The sequence below is a fragment of the Bos indicus x Bos taurus genome, chromosome 7 (genome assembly GCF_003369695.1).
Source record: "Bos indicus x Bos taurus breed Angus x Brahman F1 hybrid chromosome 7, Bos_hybrid_MaternalHap_v2.0, whole genome shotgun sequence".
Lineage (NCBI taxonomy): Eukaryota > Metazoa > Chordata > Mammalia > Artiodactyla > Bovidae > Bos > Bos indicus x Bos taurus.
The window spans coordinates 106,929,357-106,955,151 of NC_040082.1; the positions used below are offsets into that span (position 1 = coordinate 106,929,357).

The 25,795-nt window shown below is 37.9% G+C and overlaps 1 protein-coding gene across 7 annotated transcripts in view; it reads right to left on the minus strand.

Moving 5' to 3' along the window:
- Window positions 1-3,759: 3,759 nt before the first annotated feature.
- Window positions 3,760-25,795, minus strand: part of LOC113896210 (zinc finger protein 354B) — a 33,335-nt gene continuing 11,299 nt past the window's right edge. For 3 of the 7 annotated variants that reach the window (XM_027548419.1, XM_027548420.1, XM_027548418.1), the window contains one exon: window positions 11,787-13,895. In XM_027548419.1, coding sequence (XP_027404220.1) covers window positions 12,316-13,895 — 1,580 coding nt within the window. In that variant the 3' untranslated portion in view covers window positions 11,787-12,315. Of the gene's footprint in view, window positions 3,932-11,786; window positions 13,896-20,450; window positions 20,609-25,795 lie in introns of those variants that run through there. The other 4 variants (XR_003512015.1, XM_027548423.1, XM_027548421.1 and 1 more) reach the window with 4 other exon arrangements.

Below are 25,795 nucleotides of genomic sequence, written 5' to 3' on the forward strand. Positions count from 1 at the left end.
TATATATAATACATATATAAGGTACAGGGGGGTTAGGTGTACTTAGTGGGAAAATAACACAAAGTATATACCTGCCTACTCCATCTTCCTGGAACAATTTAATCTTTAGATTGAAAAGTTGAGTTCATAATATATAAATTGATTATTTTATCCAACAATATATGCTAATACTCTTACTAATTAATGATGTTTCTGCCACCAAAATACATAGATGAATACTTAAAACTATGAGTTAATCTACACCATTTATCGTTGTTGTTCAGTCACTGAGTTGTGTTTGACTCACTGCCACCCCATGGACGGCAGGCTTCCCTATCCTTCACTATCTCCTGGAGTTTGCTCAAATTCATATTCATTGAGTTGGTGATGCTATCAAATCATCTCATTCTTTGTCACTCCTTTCTCCTACTGCCCTCATTCTTTTCTAGCATCAGGATCTTTTCCAATGAGTCGGCTCTTCACACCAGGTGGCCATAGTATTGGAGCTTCAACTTCAGCATCAGTCCTTCTAATGAATATTCAGGGTTGATTTCCTTTAGGATTGACTGGTTTGATTTCCTTGCTGTCCAATGGACTCTTGAGTCTTCTCCAGCATCACAACTCAAAGCAAGTGTCTTTTAATTTCATACCTGCAGTCACAGTCTGCAGTGAATTTGGAGCCCAAGAATATAAAATCTGTTACTGCTTCCACTTTTCTCCCTCCTATTTGCAGTGATGGGACCAGATACCATGATCTTAGTTTTTTAAATATTGAATCTTAAGCCAGCTTTTTTACTCTCCTCTTTTACCTTCATTAAGAGGCTCTTTAGCTCTTCTTTGCTTTCTGCCATTAGAGTGGTATCATCTGTACATCTAAGGTTGTTGACATTTTTCTCAGCAATCTCGATTCCAGCTTGTGATTCATCCAGCCTGGCATTTTCTATGATGTACTTTGTCTATAAGTTATATAAGTAGGGTGACAATATACACCCTTGATGTAGTCAGTGAAACAGATGCTCTTCTGGAATTCCCTTGCTTTCTCTATGATCCAACAGATGTTGGCAATTTGATCGTTAGTTCTTCTACCTTTTCTAAATACTGTTTGTACATCTGAAGGTTCTTGGTTCAGGTACTGCTGAAGCCTAGCTTGAAGGATTTTGAGTATTACTTTACTAATATGTAAAATAAGTGCAATTGTGTGGTAATTTGAACATTCTTTGGCATTGCCTTTCTTTGGGATTGGAATGAAAACTGACTTTTCCAATCTTGTGGCACTGTGAAGTTTTCCAAATTTGATGACCTATTGAGTACAGCATTTTAACAGCATCATCTTTTAGGATTTGAAATAGCTCAGCTGGAATTCTATCACCTCCACTAGCTTTGTTTGTAGTGATGCTTCCTAAGGTCCACTTGACTTCACATTCCAGGATATCTGGCTCTAGGAGAGTGGTCACACCATCATGGTTATCCAGGTCATCAAACCTTTTTGTATAGTTCTGTGAATTCTTGCCATTTCTTCTTAATCTCTTCTGTTTCTGTTAGGTCCTTCTCATTTCTGTCCTTTATCGAGCCCATCTTTGCATGAAATGTTCTCTTGGTATCTCTAATTTTCTTGAAGGGATCTCTAGTTTTTCACATTCTATTGTTTCCCTCTATTTTTGCATTGCTCACTTAAGAAGACTTTTTTTTTTTTTTTTTAATCTCTGCTGGCTATTCTCTGGAATTCTACATTCAGTCGGGTATATCTTTACCTTTTGTTTCTCTTCTTTTCTCAGTTATTTGTAAGGCCTTCTCAGACAACCACTTTGTCTTCTTGCATTTCTTTTTCTTTGGGATGGTTTTGGTCACCACCTCCTATACAATGTTACGAATCTCCATCTGTAGATCTTAAAGTGCTTGGTCTACCAGATCTAATCCCTTGAATCTATTCATCAGTTCCACAGTACAATCATAAGGGATTTTATTTGGGTCATACCTGAATGGCCTAGTGTTTTTCTCTACTTTCTTCAATTTAAGCCTGAATTTTGCCATAGGGAGTTCATGACGTGAGACACAGTCTACTCCAGGTCTTGTTTTTGCTGATTGTATAGAGCTTCTCCATCTTCAGGTGCAAAGAATACAATCAAGTCAATTTTGGTATTGACCATCTGGTTTTGTCTATGTGTAGGGTTGTCTCTTGTGGTGTTGGAGAGGGTATTTGCTATGATCAGTATGCTCTCTTGGCAATACTCTGTTAGCCTTTTTCCTGCTTCATTTTGTACTCCAAAGCCAAACTTGCCTGTTACTCCATGTATCTCTTAACTTCCTATGTTTGCATTCCAATCTCCTATGATGAAAAGGACATCTATTTTGGTGTTCATTCTAGAAGATCTTGTAAGTCTTCACAGAAGACTTCACAGAACCACTCAACTTCATCTTCCCCAGCATTTGTCATTGGAGCATAGACTTGAATTACTGTGATGTCAAATGGTTTGCCTTAGAAACAAACAGATTATTCTGTCATTGTTGAGTCTGCACCCAAATACTGCATTTTGGGCTCTTTTACTGACTATGAGAGCTCCTCCATTTCTTCTAAGGGATTCTTGCCTACCGTAGTGGATATAATTGTCATCTGAATTAAATCTGCCCATTCCCATCCATTTTAGTTCACTGATTTCTAAAATGTCTATGTTCACTCTTAACATCTCCTGCTTGACCATGTTCAATTTACCTTGATTCATGGACCTAACATTCCAGGTGTCTATGCAATATTGTTCTTTACAGCATCGGACTTTACTTTCACCACCAGACTCATCCAGAACTGGGTGTGGATTCTGCTTCAACCCAACCTCTCCATTCCTCCTGGAGCTATTTCTCCATTCTTCCCTAGTAGTATATTGAACAGCTATCAACCTGGGGGGCTCTCTTCTGGTGTCATATCTTTTTGCCTTTCACACTTAATCTACAGCATTAGGAACTATAAAGCAGTATATGAAAAAGGTGGCATTTCTAGGGTTTAAAAAGCCCGAGACTGTGTAACGTGAACCAGAATAGGGGTAGGAAAACATATAGGTCTCTTCACTCTTCGTCCAATGCTCTCATGGAATGTTCTCTCTCTCAAAAATAAATTATAATAAAACCTTACAAGCAGCTGTTGGAAGCTGTTTTTATAATCTGAAGCATACTGACCTACAATACAGAAATTACATGTTATTTTGAAAGCATAGTGAAAGTTGCTCAGTCATGTCTGACTCTTTGAGCTTCCATGGACTGTTCTCCAGGCCAGAATACTGGAGTGGGTAGCCTTTCCCTTCTCCAGGGGATCTTCCCAACCCAAGGATCAAACCCAAGTCTTCCACACTGCAGGTGGATTCTTTACCAGCTGAGCCACAAGGGAAGCCTAACTGCACCTTAACTTTAAAAAGTAAATAAGTAAATTGTCAGTTTTAACAATTTTATCATCTGTGGTATTTAGCAGAATACCAGGACAATTGTCAGGCACCAAGAGTAGAGCTAGCCTCTGTTCTTTTTTCTTTTTTTTTAACTTCTCATTAAACATTTTTTACAGACTCTCCTAAACTCGTATTTCCAAAAGTTCATCTTTCAGCCAGTTTCTCAAGTCAGAAACTATCAAGTCATCTTTGAACCTTCTGCCACATCAGATATTCTTCCTAAAACGGGCTTCAAACTGGCCATTTGCTACACAGAAATATACACTGATTTAATATCTAAGGATCATATCCAAACTCCTATACTCTCAGGTAGTATTTAACTTTTCTGATAACCTAACTCTAGCTTTCATTTCCAATATTACTTTTTCTTTTATTGTATCAGAAATCCTCTACATCAGCAAAGCTTGTTTCTCTACTGGTCTCATCAGATGCTGCATTCACTCTCCTTCTGAGACTCTTGCTCTTGTCCATGCCATCCCCTTCTTCTCTCTAGATGTTATAATTTCATCCATGCTTCAGATCTGGATGACAAAAAAAAATTTCTGCTTTGAGTTCTTAGAACACAATCTTGGCTTCTACTTCACTTGGCTTCTACTTATTAAAGAAGAAACCTGATCTTATAAACACATCAGTTCAGTTCAGTTGCTCAGTCATGTCCGACTCTTTGCGGCCCCATGAATCGCAGCACGCCAGGCCTCCCTGTCCATCACCAACTCCCGGAGTTCACCCAGACTCACGTCCATCAAGTCAGTGATGCCATTCAGCCATCTCATCCTCTGTTGCCCCCTTCTCCTCCTGCCCCTAATCCCTCCCAGCATCAGAGTCTTTTCCAATGAATCAACTCTTCGCATGAGGTGGCCAAAGTACTGGAGTTTCAGCTTTAGTATCAGTCCTTCCAAAGAAATCCCAGGGCTGATCTCCTTCAGAATGGACTGGTTGGATCTCCTTGCAGTCCAAGGGACTCTCAAGAGTCTTCTCAAACACCAAAGTTCAAAAGCATCAATTCTTTGGTGGTCAGCCTTCTTCAAAGTCCAACTCTCACATCCATACATGACCACAGGAAAAACCATAGCCTTGACTAGATGGACCTTTTTTGGCAAAGTATTGTCTCTGCTTTTGAATATGCTATCTAGGTTGGTCATAACTTTCCTTCCAAGGAGTAAGCATCTTTTAATTTCATGGCTGCAGTCACCATCTGCAGTGATTTTGGAGCCCCCAAAAATAAAGTCTGACACTGTTTCCACTGTTTCTGCATCTGTTTGCCATGAAGTGATGGGACCGGATGCCATGATCTTCGTTTTCTGAATGTTGAGCTTTAAGCCAACTTTTTCACTCTCCTCTTTTACTTTCATCAAGAGGTTTTTTAGTTCCTCTTCACTTTCTGCCATAAGGGTGGTGTCATCTGCATATCTGAGATTATTGATATTTCTCCCAGCAATCTTGATTCCAGCTTGTGCTTCTTCCAGCCCAGTGTTTCTCATGATGTACTCTGCATATAAGTTAAAAACCAGGGTGACAATATACAGCCTTGATGTAATACTTTTTTTATTTGGAACCAGTCTGTTGTTCCATGTCCAGTTCTAACTGTTGCTTCCTGAGCTGCATACAGATTTCTCAAGAGGCAGGTCGGGTGGTCTGGTATTCCCACCTCTCCCAGAATTTTCCACAGTTTATTGTAAATAATGATATGCAACGGCCAAGTAGAATTTATTTTAGTAAAGCCAACATTCAAGGGATTAGATCTAGTAAACAGAGTGCCTGAAGAACTATGGGTGGAGGGCCATAACATTGTACAGGAGGCAGTGAACAAAACCATTCCAAAGAAACAAAAAGCAAGAAGGTAAAGTGGTTATCTCAGGAGGCTTTACAAATAGCTGAAGAAAGAAAAGCAGCAAAAAGCAAGGGAGGAAGGGAAAGATACAGCCAACTAAATGCAGAGTTCCAAAGAATAGCAAGGAGAGACAAGAAGCCCTGCTTCAATGAACAGTGCATAAAAATAGAGGAAAACAACAGAAGGGAAAAGACTAGAGATCTCTTCAAGAAAACGAACTATCAAGGGAATATTTCACCCAAAGATGGGCACAATAAAGGACAGAAATGGTAGAGATCTAATAGAACTTTTTGATCTAATAGATTGAGATGAAAAGAATACATGGAAGAACTGTACAAAAAAGATCTTAATGAACTGGATAACTATGAGAGCCAGAGCCAGTATGTCACCCAAAGCCAAACATTCTGGGGTGTGAGGTCAGGAGTGCCTTAGGAACTGTGGTGCTGGAGAAGATTCCTGAGACTCCCTTGACCAGCAAGGAAACCAAACCAGTCAGTCTTATGGAAATCAACCCTGAATACTCATTTGAAAAACTGACGCTGAAGTTTCAGTATTTTGGTCACCTGATGTGAATAGCCAACTCATTGGAAAAATCCCTGATGCTGGGAAAGATTGAGGGCAGAAGAAGAGGGCGTCAGAGGATGAGATGACTGGATGGCATCACTGATGTGATAGACATGAACTTGGGCAAATTTCAGGAAACAGTGAGGGACAGGGAGGCCTGGTGTGCTGCAGTCCATGGGGTCACAGAGTCGGACACAACTGGGCAACTAAATAACAGTAACAGGGCAACACTGGTCAGCATAAAAATTCAGTCAATATAACTATCTATTAAAGTGTGAAGAGAAAAAAATATTATTTCACTCAATACAGAAAATGAAAAACTACTACTCCTATTTATGATTAAAAGAAACAGCATGTTGGGAATACAGGGGTATGTTTCTATTCTGATAACAAATATATACAAGAAATTAAAAGTAACATCATTAAATGGGCTTTCTTGGTGGCTCAAACGGTAAAGAGCCCACCACCAAGAGTAATGCAGGAGACTCAGGTTCAGTTCCTGGGTTGGGAAGATTCCCTAGGTTGGGGAGACTCCCTGGAGAACAGAATGGCTACTCACTCCAGTATTCTTGCCTGGCGGATTCCAAGGTTAGAGGAGTCTGGCAGGCTAAAGTCCATAGGGTTGCAAAGAGTTGGACACGACTGAGCGACTAACACTTTCACTACTTTTCAACAATGCACTGGTCTGTGCTATACAGTACTACCATATAATAAGAAATTTTGATTTTAAATTAAATGTACTACAACTCAAAGAGAAAAATAAAATGGTCATTATTTACAAAAATTCAGACATAAATTGAAGAAAGTAGGGAAAACCAGTAGACCATTCAGGTATGACCTAAATCAAATCCCTTATGATTATACAGTGGAAGTGACAAACAGATTTAAGTGATCAGATCTGATAGAGTGCCTGAAGAACTATGGACAGAGGTTCATAACATTGTACTGGAGGCAGTGATGAAAACAATCCCAAAGAAAAAGAAATTCAAAAGGCAAAATGATTGTCCGAGAAGGCCTTACAAATAGCTGAGAAAAGAGAAGTGAAAGGCAAGGGAGAAAAGGAAAGATATACCCATCTGAATACCGAGTTTCAAAGAATAGAAAGGAAAGATATGAAAGCCTTCTTAAGTGAACAATGCAAAGAAATAGACGAAAACAATAGAATGGAAAAAAACTAGAGATCTTGTCAAGAAAATTAGAGATACCAAGGGAATATTTCATGCAAAGATGGGTACAACAAAGGACAGAAATGGTATGGACCTAACAGAAGCAGAAGATATTAAGAAGAGGTGGCAAGAATACACAGAAGAACTGTACAAAAAGAGTCTTAATGACCCAGAAAACCACAGTGGTGTGATTACTCACCTAGAGCCAGACATCCTCGAGTGTGAAGTCAAGTGAACCTTAGGAAGCATCACTACAAACAAAGCTAGTGGAGGTGATGGAATTCCAGCTGAGCTATTTCAAATCCTAAAATATGATGCCATTAAAAGCGCTGCACTCAGTATGTCATAAAACTTGAAAAACTCAGCCATGGCCACAGGACTGGAAAAGGTCAGTTTTTATTCCAATTGCAAAGAAAGGCAATGACAAAGAATGTTCAAACTACACAATCATGCACCATGTTCAAAGCAAAACTGCACTCATTTCACATGCTAGCAAGGTAATTCTCAAAATCCATCAAGCTAGGCTTCAGCAGTACATGAACCAAGAACTTTCAGATGTACAAGCTGGATTTAGAAAAGGCAGAGGAAGCAGAGATCAAATTGCCAACATCTGTTGGATCATAGAGAAAGCAAGGGAATCCCCCCAAATCTACTTCTGCTTCATTGATGAGACTAAAGCCTTTGACTGTGTGGATCACAAGAAACTATGGAAAATTCTTAAAGAGAATCTGGAATACCAGATCACCTTACCTGCCTCCTGAGAAACCTGTATACAGGTCAAAAGCAGTAGTTAGAACCGGACATGGAACAATGAACTGGCTCAAACTTGGGAAAGGAGTATGTCAAGGCTGTATATTGTCACCTTGCTTATTCAATCTACATGAAGAGTACATCATACTACATGCTGAGCTGGATGAAGCACAAGCTGGAATTAAGATTGCCAGAAGAAATATAAATAATCTCAGATACACAGGTGACACCCCCATAACGGCAGAAAGTGAAGAGAAACGAAAGAGCTTCCTGATGAAGGTGAAAGAGGAGAGTGAAAAAGCTGGCTTAAAACTCAACATTCAGAAAATGAAGATCCTGGTATCTGGTACCATCACTTCACGGCAAATAGATGGGGAAAAAATGGAAAGTGACAGATTTTATTGTCTTGGGCTCCAAAATCACTACAGATGGTGAGTGCGGCTATGAAATTAAAAGATGCTTGCTTCTTAGATGAAAAGCAGTGACTAACCTGGACAGCATATTAAAAAGCAGAGACATCCCTTTGCTGACAAAGGTCATCTAGTCAAAGCTATAGTTTTCCAGTAGCCATGTACAGATGTGAGTGGTGAACCATAATGAAGGCTGAGCGCTGAAGAATTGATGCTTTTGAACTGTGGTGTTAGAGAAGACTCTTGAGAGTCCCTTGGACATCAAGGATATCAAACCAGTCAATCCTAAAGGAAATCAACATTGAATATTCATTGGAAAGACTGATGGTAAAGCTACAGCTCCGATCCTTTGCAACTTGATGCGAAGAGCTGACTCATTGCAAAAGACCCTGATGCTATGAAAAGATTGAGGGCAGCAGGAAAAGGGGGTGACAGAAGATGAGATGGCTGGATAGAATCATCAACTCAATGGACAGGAGTTTAAGCAAACTCCAGGAAATAGTGCAGGACAGGGAAGCCTGGCATGCTGCAGTCCACATGGTCGTAAAGAGTCAGATACGACTGAGCGACTGAACAATTATGTTTGCAGAAAATTCCAAAGAACCTATAAACAAGCTACTAGAGAAAGTCAGTTTAGCAAGATTACTGGATATAAGGTCAATATATAAAAATCAATTGCATATTCATGTTCTAGTAATAAACAATTGGGAAATGAAGATTAAAAACTACTACTTACAGTAGTACAGTGAAGGCATCATGTCTCCTATGTTCTTTGCCATTACATGAACTTTTCCTCTGTGTTAATGTCATTCCATCTACTTCCACACACTCGTTGAACTCCTACAATTCTTTCCAGTTTCTGCTCAGGGTTAATCAGTCTTTCAAAGCATTTTTTCTTACCCTTTTAAGTACTTTTTCAACTTTATAAGCAAATTCTCTTCTTAAAAAAATAAAATAAAAATTAACACAGATATCAAACATATAGAAGAAATAAAAGTGGAGCTTTCTCACTGAAACGAGTACAGAGTAAACTCAGAGTCATAACTTCCTAAAAAAAGCTCCTAAGCATAGACTGAAACTCAAGATTATTAAGTACCCAAAGATCTGAAAATTGCTACTATAGCCAACATCTTAAAAAGTGGAATCTTTCTCTGGCTTTATAGAAAATAAGATCAGCATATACAAATTCTTTCACTTCCAAGTCAAACAGAAACTTATTTGCATTCCTTTCTGCAGGCTTTTCTCTCCAGCCTAAGTTGAATTCTTCCACCTAAGCTCTTATTCTCTCATAATATCTCAGGAAAATCTGTTCCAGTGACCTCTTTAATTCACTAACATGTGCATACATTGCCTCAGTTATTAACACAGAAATATTGTCATTTTCTCCCACTGAAATACAAACTTTTTTCCCCTTTTTAACTTCCTGAAGTTCACATCTTCCATCTAACCTAGAATAATGTGGCTTCTGTTCACTCTGATTAACAGAAATTGTTCTTGCCAAGGTCCTCAACATGCTAGCTACTAATTCAAATTTACTCTTTTGTGTGATTTGTGGCACCCAGCACTACTGAGATCCAGTTCTCCTTTGGGCTCACTGACTTCACTCCTCCAGCTTTGTTACCTCTGGGGCTATTCCTTTTCATGTTATATTACTTTTCCTCCACCAGCTCCTTATTTGGTATTTTTGTGGGTTTTATCTATGACCCCTGCTCCCCATTCTAATCTATACACTATGCTGGACAAATTCACACATGATGGTTTTGAGTACGAATTATGTATTTTACTCTGAATTCTAGTCTTCTGGGTCTAGACTTCTAGGCTTGTCTGTTCAGCTGTCTTCAACCTTTTAAACTCAGTCTCTACACCTTATTGCTAGACCCACTTCCCTTATATAAAATCTTTCATTGGTATAAATTTCCGAATCAATTTCAAATGCTTTAGGATGGCAAGTAAGACTTTTGGTTCTGCCGTCTTCTCAAGCTTCAACCTGTCATTCTCACCACTTAACAGATATTCTATAAATGTGTCATGCTGTCACCCACCTTTATGTTTGCTTATGTGGCTCCCTCTCCTTGAAGTACTCATCTCACTCTCTGGAGAATTCTTATTATTCTTCCAAAACTAGGCTCAGACCTCACTGTCCCTAGTCCTTTCAGACTCCCTTGGTTAGGTCCATTCCTTCTTTATGCATCCAGAACAAAACCGTCTTTGTGTTCTATAACATAGTATCATTGTAACTTCTATTTCTCTGTGCAAACTACATTGTAATCTGCTTACTCATTTGTTATTCTCTTCAACTCCATCTTTTTGCCTGTCAAATCATGACTTCCCGAAGGCCTGTTCTTTTTCTTTTGTATGATTTCCAGTGCCTAGAATAATAGCTGACTCACACTTGGGGTTAAGCATTTACTGAGTAAACTGTTTTTTAAAGGTTTAGAAAAATTTCCCGTCTTTTATTTTCCTTTGGAGTCTGATATTTTTAAAAACTAGAAAATCTTAAGTGGGGAAAACATGCTTTTATTTCATGAAATTGATTCATTTGTAAGACTGCCACAAGTTCTTAGGACTTCTGCAGCAAACTAAAAAAAAAATTAATAGCTTTAAAGTGATTAATCAAACTATATTTTTTCCTACTTAAATTAGCATGCTGTACAGAACAGAGCAAAGACAGTTATATGATAAATATGACTTCAATGCAACAAAGAAAAATAATGCTGAAACAAAATTAGAAATTGTGTAAAAATTTTGAGACACTCTTAGGTGTAATTTTGAAGTAACAAGAAAAATAAAGGAGGAAGAGAAAGTTATGACCAACCTAGACAGCATATTGAAAAGCAGAGACATGACTTTGTCAACAAAGGTCCGTCTAGTCAAGGCTATGGTTTTTCCAGTAGTCATGTATGGATGTTAGAGTTGGACTATAAAGAAAGCTGAGCACCGAAGAACTGATGCTTTTGAACTGCGGTGTTGGAGAAGACTCTTGAGAGTCCCTTGGACTGCAAGGAGATCCAACCAGTCCATCCTAAAGGAAATCAGTCCTGAATATTTATTGCAAGGACTGATGCTGAAGCTAAAACTCCAATACTTTGGCCACCTGATTTGAAGAGCTGACTCATTTGAAAAGACCCTGGTGCTGGGAAAGATTGAGGGCAGGAGGAGAAGAAGGGGATGAGAGAGGATGAGATGGTTGGATGGCATCACTGACTCAATGGACATGGGTTTGGGTGAACTCTGGGAGTTGTTGATGGACAGGGAGGCCTGGCGTGCCTCCCTGTTCATGGGGTCGCAAAGAGTTGGACACGACTGAGCGACTGAACTGAACTGAACAGAGGGTGGGTTTTTTGGCCTCCTTTTTGATGAAAACCATGCACCAAGTTTGACAGAAATTTAGGAAAAGTTGCAGAGGCTGAGGTAGGTTGCAGTTTATTTTTATCTATTATTTGGTCCTTTGCTCTAAAAATGCATATATTTTAAGGTTTTTTTGCTATTAAACTGTTGTAACAGACATGGTATTAAGCTTATGCAATTGGTGTCTTTCTAATGATAAATCCAGCACCTTTACACCCAGATTTTTTCTGTTTACATGTTGCATATAGTGTATAACACTGTATAAAGAGACAGAAAAACCTCACATTTATCTTAGAAATGGCAAAAATCAGTATTTTCAATTGTGATTTATTTGTCTCAGGGTATTTTAAAAATTGACTAACAGGTATTAAAGTATTTCACATATTTATTACACAGTCAAAGCTTTTCCTTAAAATTAAATAACTGAGGACTAAATTAAAATTGAAGTTTTATCGTATTCATTACATAAGTCATTCTCAAGTGTGTATACAGTTGTCCCATACTATCTGTAGTGGACTGATTCCAGGACCCCCCACAGATACCAAAATCTGAGGATGATCAAGTCCCTTATGTAAAATGGCACAGAATTTGCATGTAACCTATGCACATCCTCTTATAAACTTTAAATCATCTCTAAATTACTTGAAATACCTAATACAGTGCAAGTGCTTATGAAAATAGTTGCCAGTGTGTGGCAAATTCAAATTTTGTTTTTTGGATATTTCTGAAAAGTTTTTTTTTTAGTATTTTAAATTTGCAGTTATTTGAACCAGTGGATGTGGAAACCACAGATATGTGGGACCAATTTTATTCTAATGACCTTTGGTTTAAGGATTTCACACATGCAAATCTACTTTGAAGGGGTCCTCTTCAATGTGAATTTTATAATGGTTCGTAAGGGACGACCTCTGGCTGAAGAGTTTCCCACATGCATTACATTCATAGGGTTTTTCTCCAGTATGAATTCTTTGATGTGCAATAAGTGATGAGCTCTGCCTAAAAGTTTTCCCACATGTAATACACACAAAGGGTTTTTCTCCTGTATGAATCCTTTGATGTTGAAGAAGAGCTGCACTTTGCCCAAAAGATATCCCACATTCCAGACATCGATATGGTTTCTCTCCTGTGTGAATTCTGTGATGATTACTAAGGGATGAGTTACACCTGAATGTTTTCCCACACTCATTACATTTATAGGGTCTTTCTCCAGTGTGCATTCTCTGATGTTGAATGAGAGCCGAACTTTGTCTGAAGGCTTTCCCACACACTTTGCATTTACATGGTTTCTCTCCAGTATGAATTCGCTGATGAATAATGAGTGTCGAGTGGGAACTTAAGGCTTTGCCACACTCATTACAATTATACAGTTTCTCTCCAGTATGAATTATTCGATGTCTATTAAGTCGTGAAATAGAAGTGAAACCTTTTTCACATTCATTACATCTGTAAGGCTTTTCTCCAGTGTGAATTCTTTCATGTTGGATAAGAGACGCACTCTGACTGAAGGCTCTCCCACATTCACCACATTTAAAAGGCTTCTCTCCTGTGTGAATTCTCTGGTGGTAACGAAGGGATGAGCTAGACTTAAAGGTGTTGCCACACTCGTTACACAAATAGGACTTCTTTCTTGGATGAATTCTCTGACATCCAGGAAGGTTGCACGTGGATGCCTTCCTTCCTGGGTTATACTTGTGGGGATTGTCTTGAGCATGAATTTTTTGATGTATAAAAAGGGCAGACCTTCTGCCAAAGGATTTACCACATTCTTTACATTTGTAGGATTTTTCCACAGTATGTATTTTTACGTGTTTATAAAGGGATGCACTATGGCTGAAGGCTTTCCCACACTCTTTACATATATAGGGTTTCTCTCCAGTATGAGTTCTTTGATGTTGAATAAGAGCTGAACTTTGGTTGAAGGCTTTCAAACATTCATCACATTGAAATAATCTCTCTCCAGTATGGTTTTTCTGATGTTTACGAAGGGATGACTTGTGAATGAAGGCTTTTTCACATATGTTACATTTATGGCGTTTTTCTGCTGTCTTTATTTTCGATTGGTTAAGTACATTTGAATCCTGCCTTAAGCTATTTCTTTGTATTTCATATTTTGAAGGTGTTTTTTCTCTAGCAATCCTCTGTTGTTTAACAAACACTGATTTCAGGCTGAAATTTTGGCCGAAGTCATTATTTTTATGGCTTCTTTCTACAGTGAGGATTTTTGTATGGGTAACTGAAATTATTTGTAAACTTTCACTTTTGTCCTTCTGTTTCTTTATTCTGTCTTCATATATGCAGGGGTTTTCTGATATGAAATTCCACGGTTCATCCTTTTTGAGTGTTTTCCTTATTAGCCCCGAAAATGATGAGTCTTGAGTTTGAGTTGCCTTTGTGGTTTTAGGACTGCTCTTACATTCTGAAAAAAAAAATAAAAAAAGGAAGTGCCAATGATTCACATGATTAGCTGAGACCGAATGTATAGAAGGAATAAATATTAATGATATCTAAATAAGGCCTCACTTTCTGGATAAAATAAAGCACTAGGAAGAGGAAAAATAGAAGTAACACTGTATATATAAAACAATAATGAATGAGAGATGATGTACTAGGGTGAATAAAATAAGGGATCTTCATTTAAAGAAGGTGAGCATATATACATGACCAGGAGAATGGAGAGAAGGGATCAGAAGAGAAATATGAACTGGGAAATGCAGTCTAGCACCCAAAGCATATGACAGGCTCATAGATTATCTCCATGACATCATTCTCATTTCTGTAATTATTTCTAATCTTGAATATCTTCCCTACTTTTCCTACATGTCAAACTTCTCTGTAGCCTTCAGATTCAGTTCCAATGTTAGCTCGTCTGTTACCCTTTCCTGACTCTGAGCCCAAACAATCTATTCCCCTTATTATACCACTTACCATAGTATCCCATAATATGTATTTAAGGGGAAAAAAAAAGAGTATATCTAGAGAAAATGAGAAAGCCTGAAAAAAATTCATCACCATTAATAATAAACACATGCAAGAAAACAGGAATTGGGAGATACTTCCTCAACAAGGTAAAGTACATATACTTTAGTCCTAAAATCAGTATCTTATTTAATAAAGAAACTCTAGAGACATTTCCACCATGATTAAGAACAAGGCAAGGATACCAACTACCTTCACTTCTATTCAACATTGTACTAGATGTATTAACCAATGCAAGTACACCAGCAAAGCCTTTTGGCTTTGTGTATAAAGAGGCATAAGGATGACTAAAGAGAAAATTAAACTACTTCTATTTGCTGATGCTATTAATGCTACATCTAAAATTAAACTTCAGAGAATCAACGATAAAACTTGATCAGTGACATAGCAGGATATAAAATTAACATACTAAAATCAATAATCTTCATTTATACAAAAATTTAGGGAAATAAATTCACAAGAAATATGAAAAACTTATATCAGGAAAAATGTAAAAGTCTTGAATGACATTAAAGTATACCTGAACCAATAGCAAAACCTCTACTATTCATGGATAAAAAGATTAAATATTATAAAAATATAAAGATATTAAATTGTATATGTGTGTGTGTGTGTATAGGTACATAGATATTTTAAATCCTGCAGGATTTCTCAACTTTAGCTGACATTTTATGCTGGATAATTCTTTGTTTTTCAGTGATGGCCTGTGCAATAGTACCTACTCTTTTCACCACTCCTACCCTCTCTCAAGTTGTGACAATCAAAAATATTTCAAGACACTGAAGCACTGAAATGATAAAATCACCCCTGGTAGAGAACCAATGGTATGGATGAAATAAAAATGACAGTAAGTTAATAAATGTTGAAACTGGGTGATAGATACACAGGAATTCCTTACGCTATTTTCTCTACTTACATATATGTTTAAACTTTTCTATAATAAAAGTAAAAATTACATTTTCTTTTACTTTCTGTTAATTTCTTGCAAGAGGAGAGAGTAGGTTAATCTTTCCCCTCTTTATACCATGTATAATCAGGGAGAAATTAGAAAATACTTATATTTGAATGAAAATGAAAGCACAACTTACTAAAATTTATGGGGTGTAGTGAAAATAGGAAGAAAATTTAAAGAAGTACTTAAAAACATAATTTACTACTTAAGGAACCAGAAAAAACAAACTCAACCCAAAACTAGCAGAAGGGAGGAAATAACAAAGGCAAAAGCCTAGTCACATAAAATAGAAAAACAATAGAGAAAAATCAACAAATCCAAAATCAGTTACCTGAAAAGACCTAGAAAATTGATAAACCTTTAGTGAGACTAAGAATAAAAGGGAAAAGACACACATTAGTAAAATCAGAAATGTGAGTGGTGACATTACCACAGATTAAAATAAAAAGGATTATAAGGAAAAACTATGGATAATTATATGACAAAAAACTGGATAGCTTAGAAAATATGGACAAATTCATAGAAACACAAAATCTACCCAAACTGAATTATGAAGTAGAAAATCTGAACAGATATATATATCTAGAAAAGCAACTGAGTCAGTAATCAAAACCTCCCAATAATAATTATAAAAAACAGCTCTGTACCAGATGGCTTTACTGCCTACCAAACATTAAAGATCTAACACCACTCCTTCTGAAATGCTTCCAAAAAACCAAAGGAGGCAGCGATACTTTCTAACTTATTCTATGAAGCCATCATTGCCCTGATAATAAAACCAGACAAAAACCCTACAAGAAAAGAAAGCTAAAGACCAATATTCGTTACATATATTGATTTTAAAATCCTCAATAAAGTACTTGCAAAGAGAATTCAGCACATCAAAATGACTATACATCATGACCAAATGAAATTTATCCCTGGCATACAAGCATGATTTAACATATGAAAACCAACTGAAGCAACACATTCAGAATGAAGACACAAAACCACACAGTCATCTCAAGTGATGTAGAAAAATGTACCTAACAAAATTCAAAAGTCAACACTTTTTCATGATTAAAAAAAAGAAGAAGAAGAACAAAACTGGGACTAGAGGGAAACTACCCAACACAATAAACACTATCCTTAAAGAACCCACAATTAACACCATATTCAATGGCAAAAGACCATAATCTTTTCCTCTGAGATCAGGAACAAGATAAGGATGTCCACTTTTACCACTTCAACCCAGTATTGGAATTTCTAGCCAGAACAATCAGGCAAGAAAAATAAAGAGTATCTAAACTGGAAAGGAAGAGGTAAAATCATCTTAGTCACAGATGACATGCTCTTTTTAAAAATTTATTTTATTGAAGTACAGTTGACATATAATGGTGTGTTAATTTCTGCTGTACCACAGTAATTCAGTTATCAGATGGTAAAGAATCTGCCTGTAATGCAGGAGACCTAGGTTCAATCCCTGGGTTGGGAAAATCCCATGGAGGAGGGCATGGCAACCCACTCCAGTATTCTTGCCTGGAGAATTCCCATGGACAGAGGAGCCTGGCGGGTTACAGTCCATGGGGTCGCAAAGAGTCAGATACAACTGAACAATTAAGCACACAGCACATACATATATTGGGTTGACCAAAAAGTTCGTTCAAATGTTTCTGTAACACCTTATGGAAAAATCCAAATGACCTTTTTGGCCAACCCAATACATACATTCTTTTTCATATTCTTTTCCATTACTTATGGTTTACCACAGGATATTGAATATAGTTCCTTGCGTTATACAGTAGGACTTTGTTGTTTGTCCACTCTATATAATAGTTTGCAATAGATGACATGATCTTATATACAGAAAATCTAAAGACTCAACAAAAAAACTGATAGAATACACAAACTCAGCAAAGTGGCAGGATAAAAAAATCTACACAAAATTAGTTTTGTTTTTATATTCTAACAATGAACAAGTCAAAACAGAAATAGAGAAAAGGATTTCATTTACTATAGCATCAAAAAGAATAAAATACTTAGGAATTAACTCTAAGGAAGTAAAAGATTTATACACTGGAAACTACACTGTATAAAGACGACAAAGGTACATGGAAAAACATCAAGTATTTATAGATTATAAGATTTAATATTGATAAGATGTTAATACTACCCAAAGTGATCTAGAGATTAAATGCAAGTCCTATCAAAATTCCAATGCCATTTTTGGGCAGAAATAGAAAAACCCATATTAAAATTTATATGAAATCTCAAGGGACCCTGAGAAGTCAAATAATTTTGAAAAAGGAGAACAAAGTTGGAATACTTCCCAATTTCAAAACTTATACAAAGTTACAGTATGGAAGCATCGTGGTACTGGCATAAAGGTACATATAGATCAATGGAATAGAACAGGAAGTCTGAAAACAAACCTTCGCATATAAGGGCAAAGGATTTTTGACAAGGGTGCCAAGACCATTCAATGGGGAAAAGACAGTCTTTTCAACAAATGGTGCTGGGAAAACTGGATATGCGTGTGCAAAAAAAAAAAAAAAAAAAAAAATGGAGTTGGACCCTTTATGTGTGTAACACCATACACAAAATTTAACTCAAAATGAATATATGACTTAAATGTAAGACCTAAAACTATAAAATTCTTAGAAGAAAACACAGGGCAAAAGCCTCATGACTTTGGATTTACCATTGATTTCTAGAATAGAATACCAAAAACACAGGAAACAAAGGAAAAAATAGACAAATAATTGTACTTGATCAAGATTAAAAGCTTCTGGGTGAATTCCTGGCAGTCCAGTAGTTAGGACTTAGCACTCTCACTCCTGGGGTCTGGGTTCAATCCCTCGTTGGGGAACTAAGACTCCACAAGCTGAGCAGTGTGGCCAAAATAAACAAATAAAAGCTTCTGTACATCAAAGAAGACATCAGTAGAATACAAAGACTAGGAAAAATATTTTCTAATTATATATCTGATAAAGGGTTAATATTCAAAATATATTAAGTATTCCTATAACTCAACAATAAGAAAAAAAAAACAGTTTAATTCAAAAATGGGAAAAGGACTTGAACAGACATTTCTCTACAGAAGGTATACCAGTGGACTCTAATAAGCACATGAAAAGATGCTCAACATGTTAGGAAATAAAAATCCAAACTTTCACATTTATTATTATGGCTAACAAACATATATGCGTGTGTGTGTGTGTTTTAATTATATATACAGAGAGATGGAAAGTAACAAATGTTGGCAAGATGTGGAGAAATTGGAACCCTTCTGAATTGCATTGATGATCATGCACCGGCTAGGAGAAAGAAAGCTTTGACTCAGTCTCTTTAAAAATCTCTGATAATGCTTGAAACGTCAAAAATTCCAGTGTTCACTTGCCACCCCCATCATTCCAGTTTGGCTTTGAATGTAGCCACTTTACATGCCAACCTAAACACACAGTCATTCCCCCCTAAACTGACATATGGAGTCTGTTGAGCAGGTTGAATATGTCACACAATTAAGGAAATTTTGTGACCCATTCTGTGCCATTGAAATATGCTGCTAGTGGTGACCATTTTTCTAAAAGCAATCTCTGGAATGTCTCTCATAACTCAAAAACTCTGGCCAGTGATCTACCTTTAGAAAGCATCTGACTTCTGTGTATGAGAAGACGTGTGTTCCGTATCCATCTCACAGAGCTGTGCAAATGGTCATGAGTTAAGGGCATGTACTTTAATGTGGTTGATAATTTTAATCACATTCTGCAAAACGCTGTTAAGGTGACATTTTCCAGCTAGCCAGAATTTCTCTATGGAAAACACAGTGTGTAGACTCACATTCAGAAGTGACCTCTTTGACCCAAGTACATTACTTTGCCAACAAATGTCCATCTAGTCAAAGCTATGGATTTTCCAGTAGTCATGTATGGATGTGAGAATTGAACTATAAAGGAAACTGAGTGCTGAATAATTGATGCTTTTGAACAGTGGTGTTGGAGAAGACTCTTGAGAGTCCCTTGGACTGCAAGGAGATCAAACCAATCAATCCTAAAGGAGATCAGTCTTGAATATTCATTGGAAGGACTGATGCTGAACCTGAAACTCCAATGCTTTGGCCACCTGATGTGAAGAACTGACTCATTGGAAAAGACCCTGATGCTGGGAAAAATTGAAGGAAGGAGGAGAAGGGGACGACAAAGGATGAGATGGTTGGATGGCATCACTGATTCGATGAACATGAGTTTAAGCAAGCTCCGGGAGTTGGTGATGGACAGGGAGGCCTGGCGTGCTGCAGTCCATGCGGTCGCAAAGAGGCAGACATGACTGACCGACTGAACTGAACTGAATGAAACCAGAAAGCCATCTAGTGGTTTTCTGACCATCTAATAATGGTCTAAAGACATTACTATGGCCTCTGTGCAGTCAAACCTTTCTGCTAAGGATAATCTGTATTTGCACCCCACACTCCCCGCCCCCAACCAGCCCCAGCAATAGCATCAACACCTCAGTTCCACACCAGATCAAGCATTAGATTCTCATAAAGAGTGAGCAACCCAGATCCCTCGCATGTACAGTTCACAGTAGCATTCACACTATTATAAGAATCTAATGCCACTGCTGATCTGACAAGCGTTAAGAGCTCAGTCATGGCAGCCACTCTGTCCATGCATATACAGACACAAAATGACCAATTCTGTTTTCCTGATATGAAATCATTCTTGAATAGTTCTGCAGCTGTGATGCTGGTTGCCAACAGAAGTGCACATATCCCCCTGCATATCCTCCTGAAAAACAGATTGCACAAAAACAGGCACTCAGTTGTCCTATTTTCAACATCAGTAGACTCATCAACCTGGACTGCGCACCACAGTGACTCATTAATCCTTTCTAACAATTGTGCCTCAATATCCTCTACTGTTTCATCCGTTTGTCTAGTTACAGTGCTAGCTGAAAGAGGAACACATGCCACCTTTTGAACTGCAGCCTCTCCTAAAGTTCATGACAAATGAACTTTAGCAGCAGACAGGATCAACTCTTCACCAGTAGTAAAGGACTTCTTACCTTTAGCAATGCAGTTAGCCCTAAGAATGATGCTCAGTGCAGACACATTTGAAGTGGTGGCCTTCAGTAATTGCTTCTGTTCTTCGTATTCACTTTCTTTTTTTCCCCCTTTGAAAAACTCCAGAGACTTGCATTTTATTGCAGGGTGCTTGGTCTTCCTGTGGTAAAGCAGTTTCGAAGGTTTCGAAACTTTGTTGGATAGCCAGTCATCACATATTATACAAAGTGGGCTTAGAGAATGTGAATCACCTGTTTCAAAAAACCTGTAATTTAAGTTGGACTCCTGGTATTCTATTTAACTTCTATTATTTATTTTTATTTTTGGCTGCTGGGTCTTCATTGCTGTGTGCAGGCTTTCTCTGGTTGTGGAGACTGCAGGCTTCTCATTGCAGTGGCTTCTCTTGGTGCAGAGCATTGGCTCTATAATGCAAGGGCTTCAGCAGTTGCAGCTCTTGGGTTCTGGAGCACAGGCTCAGCAGTTGTGGTGCGAATGTTTAGTTGCCCTGCAGCACGTGGGATCATCCTGGACCAGGGATCAAACCAGTGTCCCCTGTGTTGTAAGGTGAATTCTTAACCGCTGGACCACCAAGGAAGCCCCATTTTCTTTTAAATACAGCTTTATTTTTGTTGGCAGTCTTAAAGCCTTCTGCTGTCTCATTATTGTGTCTTTCCCCCTTTTCAAAGAAGCTCTCCAGTGATGTTTGTTTTTTACTTATTTTGGCAAGGGTTACTTTGTAGGTTTATCAAAACTGTGACTGAGACAAGTGTGCAATGAGGGAAAGAGATGTGGATAGAAGTGATAAATACAATAATGGACAGGCCATGCGTGGACTAAAATAAGTGTAAGATCCTGATTTAAAGCCCACCACTAGATGCAGCTGTACAATTCATCAACTCACTTACCACTATAAAGCCTGCCACCAGATACATCTTAGTTGTCACTTGCCACTCACTGATAGGGTTTTGATATCAGTCTTCAAGCAATTGATTTATTATGGTCTCTGTGCAGTCAAACCTCTCTGCTAAGGATAATCTGTATTTGCACCCGCACCCCCAGCAAAAGCATCAACACCTCAGTTCCACATCAGATCAAGCATTAGATTCTCATAAAGAGTGAGCAGTCTAGATCCCTTGCACGTACAGTTCACAGTAGCATTCACACTATTATGAGAATCTAATGCCACAGCTGATCTGACGGGAGTTAAGAGCTCAGGTGGGAAATGCTATCGATGGGGAGGTGCTATAGATACAGATGAAACTTCCCTTGCTCTCCTGCTGCTCACTCCTGTCATGCAGCTTACCACTCACCTCCTGCTACCCGGACTCCTGCTCTGTAAGACACTAGGGATCCAGTAATGAAAAGAAGGGGTGGCAATGGGCCCCCTCCACTACTAGGAGTGACCGGATCCTCCTCCTCAGACTCTTGCTGTAGACTCACCACCTCATATATTGCATCCCTAGCATTGGTATGGCCTTTTCCCTCAGACTGAGAAAGATATAAAAATGTGTTTAAACATTAGAAATTTGAAGGAAACACTGAAAGATGGTGTATTTCAATGGTCATTAAAAAGAGCTAAAATGAAGAACAGCAGCAGGTTATGTTTGATCTACAGCATGTCTGAAGTTCAGAAAAATCTTTCAAGTGCAATGTTCACATTACATTCTAAATGTATGGTTCTTTTAGTATTATTTTAACCAATACAATAAAACCTATTAACCATCAGAAAAAGAAAAAAAAGAAATGTTTTGTTTCCTCCAGGAGCCTAGTTTAACATGAGAAACAAATTAATTCAATGTGCAATCAATGCAAAATGTGATCACTTCTACAATGAAAATAAAAGATAGAAACAGAAGCAAATGTGTGCTTTAAAGAGTATCTAATCTATCCTTAGACAGTGGAGGATATAGGCAGGAAAGATGTTCAGGCAATAGTTACAGTTTCCTAGGATTTTAGGGGATTAGTAGTTTGCTAGTGGAAATTTAAAAACTGAATCTTCCCTTTTGTCAAAATGGAAAGATATGTGCTTTCCCACCCTTTTTCTTAGCATATTCTTTGAGAAAACTTTTATTTGTAAATCATTCCTCTATAGCTTTGATATGTATTTAAACTTGTAAAGCCTCTGCTAGCATTAGAAACCAGCACTAAAAATTCTTAAAAGCTTGGGAGCCATCTCTTTGAAATATAAACATCAAGAAATATCATGATACTATCTTCCTGTTCTTGTGAAAGTTTAGCCTAGTGCCTAGTTCCAAACTGGCACCATCTGCTCATCATAGGATACTAGAAGTTTTCTTATCACTAGGACATATAGCCCAACTGCCTGGTGCATTTAGGATAAATACAAAAAAATGTATAGCTGTGCTGTCGTCAGTGCCCTTGAAAGTGAAAGTGTGAGTCGCTCAGTCATGTGGACTCTTTGTGACCCATGGACTGTAGTCTGCCAGGCTCCTTTGTCCATGGAATTTTCCAGGCAAAATTACTGGAGTGAGTTGCCATTCCCTTCTCCCGGGATGTTCCTAACCCAGGGATCAAACCCGGGTCTCCCACACTACCGGCAGATTCTTTACCATCTGAGCCACCAGGATGAAGACAAATGACAATTAACCTCAAGAACACGTATTCTCAAGAACGTGTAATTCTCAACTACGCTAAAAAAGGGTGGGTTTTTTTCTGTTTTGTGATCTCATCAGCAGGTTACCTATGCAGTCTAGTTTAATTCTTATTCAACAGTGACAATGTTTTCTGTCTTTTGGAGAGGTTTTTCTGGGTTGGCAGGAGATTTAACAAAACTTTCCCCATATTATATGAAGGGATAAGCATGAGGGTTGAAGGCAGAATCAGTATCTTTTTTTTTTTTTTTTAAACCCAAAATAGGCTTTTGGCCTTATTTTCTAAAGCATTCCCCTGATTTATCCAATAATCAGTCAGATTCAAAGTTATATCTTAACGAAAATGTGACTTTAATTGGCACTTTCACAAGGCTTCTTGTGAACCAGAGACTGAGAGAATTAAAATTGGTATGCTGGGAAGTACTGCACATTTGTGAACACCCTCTGTCTTACTGAAAAAAGAAATGCTGGTATATACAATGTTTTTGGCAATGTTAATTTAAATAACTTTTTATTATGGAAAAATTTCAATATATATGAAAGTAGAGAGAATTGTACAATGCTTCAAAACCCACCAACACTTCATATATAAGCTTCACTCCTCCTCCATCAGATGGGCTAAAGCAAATCCCAAACTCATCATCTCATCTGAAAATATTTCCAAACACATTTCTCAAAGGGCATTAAAAAAAAGCAAGAAAAAGCAAAACATCTCACAGCCAATGAAATTAACACTATTTACTAGTAGCATCTTATATACAGGCAGCATTTGAATTTCCCTATGTGAAAGCCTTTGACTGTGTGGATCACAACAAACTGTGGAAAATTCTGAAAGAGATGGGAATACCAGACCACCTGACCTGCCTCTTGAGAAATTTGTATGCCGGTCAGGAAGCAACAGTTAGGACTGGACATGGAACAACAGACTGGTTTCAAATAGGAAAAGGAGTACGTCAAGGCTGTATATTATCACCCCGTTTATTTAACTTCTATGCAGAGTACATCTTGAGAAATGCGGGGCTGGATGAAGCACAAGCTGGAATCAAGATTGCCGGGAGAAATATCAATAACCTCAGATATGTAGATGATACCACCCTTATAGCAGAAAGCGAAGAACTAAAGAGCCTCTTGATGAAAGTGAAAGAGGAGAGTGAAAAAGTTGCCTTAAAGCTCAACATTCAGAAAACTAAGATCATGGCATCCAGTCCCATCACTTCATGGCAAACAGATGGGGAAATAGTGGAAACAATGGCTGACTTTATTTTTTTGGCTCCAAAATCACTGCAGACGGTGACTGCAGCCATGAAATTAAAATATGCTTACTCCTTGGAAGGAAAGTTATGACCAACCTAGACAGCATACAAAAAGCAGAGACATTACTTTGCCAACAAAGGTCCATCTAGTCAAGGCTATGGTTTTCCAGTAGTCATGTATGGACATGAGGGTTAGACTATAAGGAAAGCTGAGCGCAGAACTGATGCTTTTGAACTGTGGTGCTGGAGAACTCTTGAGAATCCCTTGGACCAACCAGTCTATCCTAAAGGAGGTCAGTCCTGAGTGTTCACTGGAAGGACTGATGTTGAAGCTGAAACTCCAATACTTTGGCCACCTGATGCGAAGAGCTGACTCATTTGAAAAGACCTTAATGCTGGGAAAGATTGAGGGCAGGAGGAGAAGGGGACGACAGAGGATGAGATGGTTGGATGGCATCACCAACTCAATGGATATGAGTTTGGGTAAACTCCGGGAATTGGTGATGGACAGGGAGGCCTGGTGTGCTGCAGTCCATGGGGTTGCAAAGAGTCGGACATGACTGAGCAACTGAAATGAACTGTGTCATAAATTTTTTCAATTAGGAAACAAGGTTCACCTACCTTGGTTGGTGAACTCTTAAATCTTTTCTAATTATTAGGTTATAAATGTAATTTGTAATCTGGTGAAGTGAAGGTTATTTGCCATCCCAGAAAAATATCTTAACCTGATAAAGAGTATCCACAACAACCTAGAGCTAACGTTACACTTGGGCTTCCCCAGTAGCTCAGTGGTAAAGAATCTGCCTGTCAATGCAGGAGATGGAAGAGATGTGGGTTCGATCTCTGGGTCAGGAAGATCTCCTGGAGAAGGAAATGGCAACCTACTCCAGTATTCTTGCCTAGACAATTCCATGGACAGATGAACTGGATGGGCTACAGTTTATAGGTTCACAAAGAGTCAGATATGACTGAGCGACTAAGCACACACGTCATTATACTTAATAGTGAAAGGCTGAATGCTTTATACCTAAGATCTGGAATAAGGCAACCATGTCTGTTCTCACCACTCATAATCAGGATAGTACTGAAAGTCTACTTAGTACAACATGGCAAAAAAATGAAATAAAAGGTATACAAATTGAAAAGGAAGAAATAAAACTGTCTCTATTTGTAGATAACAGTACAAAGAAAATTCCTCAGAATCTACAAAACATTTTCTAAAACTATAAGACATTTAGGAAGGTCACAGGATAAAGACAGACATACAAAAATCAGTATCATATCTACATAATATGGACATATGGGCGCTGAACTTGTATTTATAGTACCATTTATAATTACTCAAAAACACTTAAGTACAAATGTAACAAAATATGTACAAGACTTGTCTTATGAAAACTATGAAACATTGATGAAAGAAATTAAATAAGAGCTAAATGGGGAATTCCATGGTGGGTCCGTGGTTAGGACTCAGCATTTTCA